The sequence below is a fragment of the Limanda limanda genome, chromosome 7 (assembly GCF_963576545.1).
Source record: "Limanda limanda chromosome 7, fLimLim1.1, whole genome shotgun sequence".
NCBI lineage: Eukaryota > Metazoa > Chordata > Actinopteri > Pleuronectiformes > Pleuronectidae > Limanda > Limanda limanda.
Window position 1 is genome coordinate 3243384 of NC_083642.1, and position 10295 is coordinate 3253678.

General features: G+C 46.8%; 1 protein-coding gene across 1 annotated transcript; it reads right to left on the reverse strand.

Moving 5' to 3' along the window:
• Nucleotides 1-476: 476 nt before the first annotated feature.
• Nucleotides 477-10083, reverse strand: ctdsp2 (CTD (carboxy-terminal domain, RNA polymerase II, polypeptide A) small phosphatase 2). Its single transcript, XM_061074036.1, has 7 exons — nucleotides 9680-10083; nucleotides 7162-7325; nucleotides 5904-6005; nucleotides 5564-5620; nucleotides 4781-4873; nucleotides 3700-3885; nucleotides 477-2260 (listed from the first exon to the last, which is right to left on the reverse strand). The coding sequence occupies exons 1-7, from the start codon at nucleotides 9738-9740 to the stop codon at nucleotides 2135-2137; spliced, it is 789 nt and encodes a 262-aa protein (XP_060930019.1). The 5' UTR covers nucleotides 9741-10083; the 3' UTR covers nucleotides 477-2134.
• Between the last annotated feature and the right edge of the window lie 212 nt (nucleotides 10084-10295).

The following is a 10295-nucleotide window of genomic DNA, read 5'->3' on the forward strand; positions in this document are numbered from 1 at the left end:
GTGGATTAAAATGTTTCCTGTTACTTTTGGAATAAAATTCATTTTTGCATGATAATAAATATAAATAATAAATAAATATGCTTTTGATGTTCTTTATCCAGAGTGTTAGTATGGCTGGTGGCATAATTTCAGACTTACAGTTGGCAGGTTGCTTACAGGTTTCTTTACGGTCTTAAAGCTGAATGCTGCAAGAAGAAGTGAAATCTGAAGTCTGTGATGCTGAGGACCTGGACTTTGTTCCACAGGATCAAGCTGGAGATGTGGGTGAGTCTTGGAATCCAGCTCCTACATGGAGGAGGCTCCTTTGATGACATAGAAGACTCCTCTTACATGTCATCATCAAAGGAATGTTCTAATGCTGCTGTAGGTTTGTACATTATATAAGTAGAACTGTAATACTTGGCATTAAGAAGAAGAAGAAGAACATAGGATTTTTGTTGATTGTGTCTCATGGTAGAAAATCACACACAAAACAGTAAAATATAACCAATTTTTATTTAAAAAATAAAAATTGGCAGCACCTTGTCTTGTAGAGTTTTGGTGAGATCAGGAAGACAAAATGAGTTTTCTTATTTATTCTGATACACAAAGACAAATTGTGACTGTCTACACAAATACTTTTGGTCATCACAACTGGTACATTTTCATTGTCATTGTTTCACTAGTTAACATGCAGGCATTAATCGCATCAGGCATTAAACGTCATAGAAAAAAAACTAAATTACCCAGAAAACACAACCCCACAAAATATCTCTCTTTAGGAATTTTCTAAATGGAAAAAAAAAAAGAAAAAGGTTTTCTTGCATGATTTAATCTTGCATTCAAAAAATCTGTTTGATTTAAATGCTCACGTTTTTGAATAACGCATGAACTTTGACAGCAACATGTTTGTTAGGCACAGATAAAACAGTCAAACGCAAGGCCGGCCTCCAAGCAGGCGTGTGGAGTACAATACGAAATGTTAAGCATTAAGAAGTACTGGACAATACAGGTTTTTGGCCAATAAATACAGAAAAAAAACACTCACACATGTTAACAAAACTCAAATTTGATATTTTCAAGTGTTGCCCTGCAAGTACCACAGCCCCCATGGCGAGACACCTGCTCGTGACAGTGTTTCCTCACGCTCAGCATGACACAGCAGAGTGTGTAGGTCTACAAATCTCTGTTCAGGCAGAACACCATCCTCTGTCCCCATTCCAAAAGGCACAGTTTTTACTTTCAGCACTGTCAGTATAAAACAAGTGCACGTTGTTTGTCATACACGTAATAAAAGTAGAACATGAATCAAATGAACTAGGATTGAACCTTGGCTGAAAACGGTGGCGTCTGTGGTCGTCCTATGTGCCGACATATTCCAGTGTGTCTGCTTTCAACGGATCCATCAAAGACAAGATTTCACTCTCTTTACTTAACATAAAACATACCAATAACATCACAAACGTCTCATCACTCGCGATTCATATTTGCATGTGCTGTAGATCTGGTGTTTCTCGTACAAACGGGTAAAATAAGTTTTCTACTCTGCTGCTTGTTTACAGGTAAATAAGGCCACACTCGTGTTTACATCTGCTGAATGCAATGGATTCAGAGGGAGCGTGTCAGTACAGAGGTGTGTTGCATAGAAGAACCGTGTTCACCATTTAAAAATAGACTTCCTTATAAACAACCTATAAAAAGAAATCGATACATGTAGAAAATCTGGTGGAAATTGTAAAAAAAGAAAGGGCTGATGTTACTTTGTTGTTCCTTGAAGGCACAAGACTCAGAAACGCCGCGTCCACGAGTCAGGGCAGGCCGGCGTCCGCTTTGGCAACAGAACCACGTGTTCACACTGACCCAGGTGATTGTGATTTAACTGCTTTGGTTGTTGTGTCCTGCTTTTTCTCTCGTGGAACGTTCGAATAGTGGTTGTCGATATTGTGAGCACAGGTTCAGAGGAAAGGCCTCAGATAGCGATCTTTAACTTTTGATTTTTTTGAGGCGAGGACATTGTGTTTTCCAAGCTGGGAATTTCCTTAACCCTCTGCGCTAATACACTTTTTTTTAAAAAACAGAGGCGCTTTGTGCAGAGGGGAGGGGAATCACATCTGGATCGTATCTGTTCTGCTGAAGTTGAAGAGCCGACGAGAGCTCAATGTCCACGGAGCTGGTCCAGCCGGGCGTAAACGTTATCAGCTTGACTGAGTTCTTCGAACACGGGCAGGAGGTTGAGCAGCTCGGCGTCTTCCACGTCGTCGAACCACGACACCACAGGAACCTGGAGGAATCAAACCGGCACCGTCAGAAACCAAACGCACCGGTGCTCAACCCAAGTCCTGCGTGAAACCTGAACAATCAATCAATCAAGTTTTATTTGTATAGCCCACATTCACAAATCACAATTCGTCTCATAGGGCTTTAACATGGTGAGACATCCTCTGTCCTTAACCCTCAACAAGAGTCAGGACAAACTACTAAAAAGCCTTTTAACAGGTAAAAATATGTAGAAACCTCAGAGAGACACATGTGAGGGATCCCTCTCCCAGGACGGACAGAAGTGCAATAGATGTCAAGTGTTAAGAAAACATCATCAGGATTAAAGTTTTTAGCAGCATCGATGAGGGTAAAACATTTTTTCAATACTATAAGTGAAGCAGTCCTGCTGCAATCACAGTCTCTGGTCAGCAGCAAGATCACGATCCAGCATCAGGATGGGATCCACTATAGGCTATCGGCTTTTGTCGGAATTCATTTTGGAGATACAGGAACGATTTCAGTTTCTCCCCTCACGCCTTGATTACTGCAACAGCCTTTGATACTCGCACGATCAGAACACGTGTGGAGCGTCTTCACACTGTTCAGAACTCAGCTGCCAGGCATTAAACCAGAGGAACAGGTCGGAACACGTCACCCTAGTTGTGGCCTATTTGCACTCTACGTTTCAGAATTGATTTTTAAGCTTCTCTCAAGTACTAACAGGCACTGAATGGTCGGACTTCTCAGTATGTTGCTGATCTTTCATCTCTTTACCACCTGCTCACACTTTGAGATCCTCTGACTCTCTGGAGCTCAGTCAGTAGCTTCCTTTAAATCAAAGCTTATAAACAAACCGTCCTGATTTTACATAATTGTATTCATGCTTAAATTTCTGTGACACGTTAAGTGTTCTGAGAAGTGATATATAGATAAAGATATTATTGTCATTTATATAAAAATGAACCTAAGAGGCTTATCATTTTAATGAGCACTGAATGTGATCTGTAGATTATCTTTATATGAATCGGGGGGAAACGGTGGCAGAAAATTCATCAGCAACTATGATGATAATTGATTAATCCCCAAATTATCTCACGTGTGAGTTTGGCTGCATTAGTTCGTGTTACAGTATCTTTTCTCTAATTTGTGCCATTTTACAGTTTAGATGATTAAGGAAATTATCCAATTAGGAAATAAAATGAGATGTTTTTGACACTAAAAAACATCAAGAAGAGTGACTGCTAAGAATGAACAGTTGTGCCAAACTCCATCGTATCAGGTTTGAGGTCTGGAGAAAATGTTTTCATCTTCCAAACTTTATGATTTGTGTATTTGTATTGCATCCCTCCATTTGATTTACCCAGCTGAAGTTGTCCAGACCTCAGTAAACACAGAGGAGCCACATCTTCTCAACGACAGATATCAATATTCCTGGAGGTCAATCAAAGTTTTAAAACTCACAGCATTGTTTGGGTGGAAGATGTAAGAGGCAGGAGAGTTATCCAGGATGAGGGTTTTGTGGAGATCTCTGCCCAGCCGGCTCAGGTCTTTCACATAGCAGCCCTGGTGGAATACACAAGATTCCCGGAATAACCGAGTCCGGAACACGCCGAACTGATCCAGCAGGTCCGTCACTGGGTCTGCATACTGGAGGGGGGAGGGGGGAGACGTATGGAGCGGGTGAGGGAGGAGCAGGGAAGTGTACGTCTGAGCTGATGAAGCAGTTCCTACAAACGGTTTACGTCTACTCTTAAAAACAGCAAATAGGTGATTTGCAGCATCACACATCCACAGCAGCTGTTCAGAAAGTCTTCAAGTCGCTGCTCGTTAAAAACAACTTCAGCCACGGAAACAGAGGATTTAATAACGAGGGTTGAACCATGAACAAGAAATCACCGGAGCAGCAGAACATGTGATAGGAAGATCGTGAGTATTAATGTTCAGCTGAAAACATCTAATTATATCAACAGAAGTCATGAGGAATATTTTAACTTCTGCAATAAAGGTGATGATTTTGTCTTTAAAAATGGGTCATGTGATCAGTTTCATTTCACGATGAAGAAATCATGTCCGAGCATTAAATTAAGAGTCTGTTGTGCAACACATCTTAAAGTAGTTACATGTAATTCTCTACTTATGAATCAAGATAAGTTATATATAAGTCTGTATTGAAGAGTTGGTGAAACCGAGCTCAGGAGCAAACTCTGGTTTTAATCAGGGCCGGGTCTAGACAGGCATGTATGAGGGGGCAGCCACAAATCTTGAGGGGGCATTGTGCTTTATTATATTATTATTATTATAAATTGGGATTTAGTTTGAGGGGGCACAACATTTATTTGAGGGGGCCAGGCCCCCTCTTGCCCCTGTCTAGACCCGGCCCTGGTTTTAATCATCGTGACGAGAGCGACTGACATAAACAGAGTCTCACAGAAAAAGGAGAACTAACTGGCGCAGGAGAGAGAAAGCAGAACAACAACTCAGACATTTCATAAGATATCAAAACACAAAACCCTGTTGATCTGTGTCAGTGGGTCACGTGTACCTTAGCGAGACTGGCTGTGAACAGCACACACTCAAACAACTCTCCCATTCGCTGCAGGAACTCGTCCACGTACGGCCTCTTCAGGACGTACACCTGCGAAACAAACACACAGTCAACAAACACACAGTCAACAAACACACAGTCAACAAACACACAGTCAACAACCACCTCAGCCCCGCGGGTCCAATTCCCTTCAGTGGAGTTCCTTAAGGTCGGAGGGGGCGTGTCCATCCGTTCGCTGCCAGTGGCCCGTTCCTGAAACAAGTAATCAAGAATAGGCCGAGCCGGAGTTAACCAGCCTATCCTGGATTACTTGAACCAGGCCGAGGCCCACAGAGGATTCCTTACCAGCACGGGGGGGGGGGGGGCAGGAATCACATTTCAGCCGTAATTACATTTCCACATGTCCAATGTGTCAGAGGCTCGACACCCAGAGTTGAACGAATGTTTCAGTGCACGGTGCAGGTTTGGCTTTTGCCTTCTCTTTTATGTTTATCACAGACAGTAACACACAACTTATGATTTGAATTTGACACACAACTGGGCTGAAATGACATTTTCTGATTCGTCCACTTCTCCTTGTGTTTTCTTCTTCCAACATCTGGCCAGCAGAGGGCTCCACACACCCAGCGTGAAAACCTGGCAGATCAGTTTACAAGACCCATCCCTTTTCAGCTCAACACACACACACACACACACACACACACACACACACACACACACAACACCGCCCTCCCATCGACACACACACACAGACACACACACACACAGGGAGTAGTTTACCTGGTGTGTGGTCCCCTCTATCTCCACAGGCACGATGAAGTCTGCGTTGCTGATGGGCTGGGGGGGGGATGGGGGGGGGAGCACAGAGAGAGAAGGTTGGCATGTTCCTTCACATGAGCTCACATGACACAACACGTGAACACGCAGCCGCCGTAGATCACAGCAGCCGAACAACATTCACCTGCTGTTCCTCCAACACGCGTGTGAAGGAACTCTGACACAGATTCATACGTGTGACCACAGCAGGAACAGACTCAGGTCCTCACAGGATTAGTAACTACTTTGTCTTTTACTACATTTACTCCTGAGTGACCTGGAGCCTCACGCGGAGGAGCGGTACCTTGAAGGAGCTGTGCACCAGAGTCTCATCCAGGTCGATGACCACGCAGATCTTCCCCTGGTCCTCGGGGATCACCTCAGACAGGAGGCTGGGTTCATATTGCTGAGGAGAAACACAAAGATCTTTTTTTTTAAAAAACTACGATTCCATCATTTGTCTCGTCTGTGATATTAATGCTGAGCAGAAGGATTCGTACCAGACAAAGAGTAATTCATGTGAAAGTCAAAGCTTGGCCGTTTGACTTCACCTCTGGGAAATGAGATAACGCTCGGTTTTAATGTGACGACGGCCGAAGTCCTGGACTTCATTATTTACTGCCAAAGCTTCAATGTTTTATTTTGATATGAATCCGCATCTTTCATTACACTTCCAATAGCATCTTGTCCAACTCTACAGGCGTCGACCTGCAGGGAAAACAAATTACCATCATGTAATCTAATTCTCAGACATCCAGTTTTTCATTTGGTTCGGAGGCTCTTTATGAGCTCGGTGGACGTGAAATTAATTATTAATATATTACATAACGGATCTATCAAGCAGAGGGAAATTCAGATTGAGAAAAATACCGTCCGTGATGAGTGGTTTTCTTCCACCAGCTCAACAATAAACCCGTCGACACCAAGGTTTAATTTGGTTTCATTTCAGTTTGCCAGACAATAACCAGGTCGTACAGACGCTGCTTCCTGTTTGCTCCTGACGCTGCTTCCTGTTTGCTCCTGATGCTGGAGGTCACTCCTCAATGTGAGCAAACATGGCATCTCATTAAAATGCCCCTAACATGGCCCTGAAGCCCGACTCAGGCTGACAGCGTTCAGCAGCGTGGCCAGCCGTGTGCAGCCGGCGCTCGGGGGGGGTTTATGTTTCTCTCCACCTCAGCAGTTCCTGGGCGCACACCACACACCAGCTCGCCATCTGCCCGGGAGGAGCGACAGGCGCTGGGTCGTTTATAATCTTCCTCCGAGGATCAAGAGTGAGCATCAAAGTGAGTGGCGGTTTGCTTTCAAGGTGTTCAGAGCAGGTGCAGCCGCGGTTTTAGTGCGTGGCCATAAAAGAAATTATGATTCCAGACAAAAATAAGCACTTTTTTACAACCCAGTGTTCGTACACACGCCTCCTCCTTTATGGTATGCAGAGTGCGAGGGTGTGACCAGGAAGTACAATCTTAAATAAGCGAAAAGGTAAAGGCAGCACTGGCCCGATGGTCTACGAATTGTTTTCAGCCGTATGTGAAGTGTTGCCGGAATAAGAATAGCGTTACCTTGACAACCGTTCCATTTTCCTGTGCGTCCAGCAAGGCCTGCTGGGAAGGTGGCGGCAGGGGCGGCTGTGGTTTGGGGCCATCCTGAGCCTGGAAGCAGCAGAAGAGCGCTTTGAAGAGGTTACAGCTCCGAGGCTGTTTCAGGGCCGAGCGGTTCACCTGGCCTGGAGAGAGAGAGAGAGAGAGAGAGAGAGGGAGAGAGAGAGAGAGTCAATCACACAACATGGAAACAACTCACGTCAGCAAATCTAATCCAAATATTAATACAGACAATGGTACAAAATGGTACAAATACAATAAAAAACAAATGATCGGGAAAATAAACTCTGCATATTTCGGTGTGAGCTGCTTGTAACATCCAGAATAATCAGCTTCTCTCTGCTGAAGGCTTCATGCATCTGTCCACACGGAGCCTCACATTGATCTGCTCTTAATGCTGCTGCCTCTGCTGCTGCTGCTGCTGCTGCAAATGGCTGGAACATGTTATATAATCACAGAGGGCGGGAAAACCCACACTCCTCAGCAGCTCTGCCCTCGACAGAAAACACAGACAGAAAACATTCCAACCATTTTAAACTCCGGGACCTTCCAGGTTCTGCCGGGGCCGGGCCGGGGGTCCCACCTCAGGTCTCTGATCCGTCCCCCCGGGACCACCACCACCCGTCCCAGCAGACTTCACAGGACTTAGTGAAAGAACAAGTGGGGAAGGGGGGGTGGTGGGACATTCTTGCAGAGTGTGTTTTCGTGTGAGGACTCGTTTGGATTCATACACACATCGATTTACAGGGAGCAGGCTTCGGGGCCAGATGTGATCAATCCAGATGTTTGCCTCTTGACAGTCACACACATGTTTCCCTCAGATGTTTTCAGTCCAGTTGTCTGCTGACCCCCGGAGACACACAACACAGGGACACAACCATGCTACACAACACCGGGTTCTTCCTGACAATACTCAGATTTTAATACTGTGGATAATTAATAACCAGTGGATGTGAGATCAGTGATTTCCCACAGGAAGCAGCGCTGGCTGAGTGTGACGTAACACATCGACCCTCCTCTACACGTACAGGGATTAATCCTGCAGAGAGAGATTTGATTTGCTCGTAATCCAGCATATGAAATATCAATGAAACCAACAAAATGTGTATATTAATATAGAAAATATTCGCGCCACAATCCCGCAGTGAGCACGATGTGAACAAGCCTCGGTGCAAACAAGGGAATCTTTGAAACGGCTCCACAATGGGCGTGTGCAGAGGGGTGTGTGTGTGTGTGTGTGTGTGTGTGTGTGTGTGTGTGTGTGTGTGTGTGTGTGCATTCCGCTGTCAATACCTGGTGTTTCAACCCCCCCCCACCCCTTTGCACCACGCATGCATTGGAAGAAACCACCAGCTTTCCACGCAGATCCTGCACCAGTGGGTTCCCCTGCAGCCTGCGGTGCCCGGGCTGTTCCACCCTGGTGCTGGTGCCCCCGGGCTGTTCCGCCCAGGTGCTGGTGCCGCTGGAAACCCAGAGACCCGGATCCGAGCTCAAGTCCCAGATAATCACAACAACACATGTTCAAGGTGCCGCAAACACACAATGAGGCACAAACAGGGGCAACAATAGCTGTGCATGGAAAAGCCCCTGTGCGTAATGGAGCCCGTGGATTCATCTCCACTGGAGGAATGCAGCTGCTGCAGATCATAATCATAATCATATTCATAATCATCTCGGTTCTGATTGGTTTCAAGGTTTCGAGCTGTTTGAGTTCCTGCAGAAAAACAACCGACACAGACAAAGTATCACTGACGGGTTTCAGATTCTATTTCCCCGCGTTTTCCAGGTTAGATGTTTAAAATCTGCAGAAAACCCCCAGCAGCTGTCAGAGGCTCCAGGAGAAGAACCAGGAGAAGAACCGGCGTGGTCCAGGTTGCTCCACCACACAGAACATTCTCCGGAGAGGAACCCCCAAACAAACCAGGCTTCCTGAACACGTCGAGGATTCTTCTGAGAAGAACCCAAGAGTTCTGACATGGAGCATTATCCGGAGAGGAAACCGGACACTCGAGGGTTCTTCAACACGCCCGGAGAAGAACCAGAACCACAAGAAGAACCCAAACCAACCAGGCTCCTCTAACATGGACCACTATCCGGAGCAGGTTCCTGAACAACCGAGGAGATCCAGAACTCCGGAGGCTTCCTCCACACACAGGACCCTTATCCGGAGAGGAACCCAACCGGAACCAGTTTTCTCCAACATGGACCATTATTCGGAGAGGAACCCCAAACAATCTTTTGGGTAGTTCTTCAAAAACAACCAAGATTATTCGGAGAAGAACCCGAACGAACCAGAGCTTCCTCGACACGTCAAGATATTCGGAGACGATCCCAAATCATCCCGAGCAGCCGAGAAGAACCCAGAAGAACCCGAGGAGAACCCAGAAGAACCCGAGGAGAACCCAGAAGAACCCGAGGAGAACCCAGAAGAACCGGAGCTCCTTGGCTCCTCCACACAGAACATTACCCGGACTCTCACCTGTTTTCTCGGACACTTGAACGTCTTCTTTCTGCACTTGGGTGATAACAGAACTTTCCATCGGACCGTCACGGAGCCCTCACAATCCTCGAGTCCAGTGGGGGGGCACCGCCGGGCATCCCGCATCGGGTTCTGCTTCGGACCCGGAGCTTCCTGCTGGCGGATCCGTCTGGTTCCTGTTCCTCCCTCCTCTTCTCCTTCTTCTTCTTCTCCTGGTTCTTCAGGTTCTTCTCCTCCTGTGGGGTCTTCCTCCGCCTGGGGGGGGGTGAGGCTCCTGGTTCAGGGGGTCGATGGGAGGGTCCGTGTCCCCGGGTTTAGCGCCTCTTGTCCCCGCCGAGCTGTCCCCGCGTCCCGTCGCTTCACAACATGGAGAATCCAGCGCGGAGCAAAACAACCGAGGAAATGGGGCAAGCGGCCGGTTTCAAGCCCCCCGCTACTACACGTAAACAACAGCGGCCGGGAGGCTCCGGGGGGGGGGGCGGGGAACAGCGGCGGTACCGTGGGGTTCGGGGTCCCGGTGTTGGCGGGCAGCGGGGTCCCGGTGTGTGTGTGGGGGGGCAGCGGAGTGCGGGACGAGGTGCGGGATTAAAACGCGTGTTTTGTGGTTTTCCGCGGT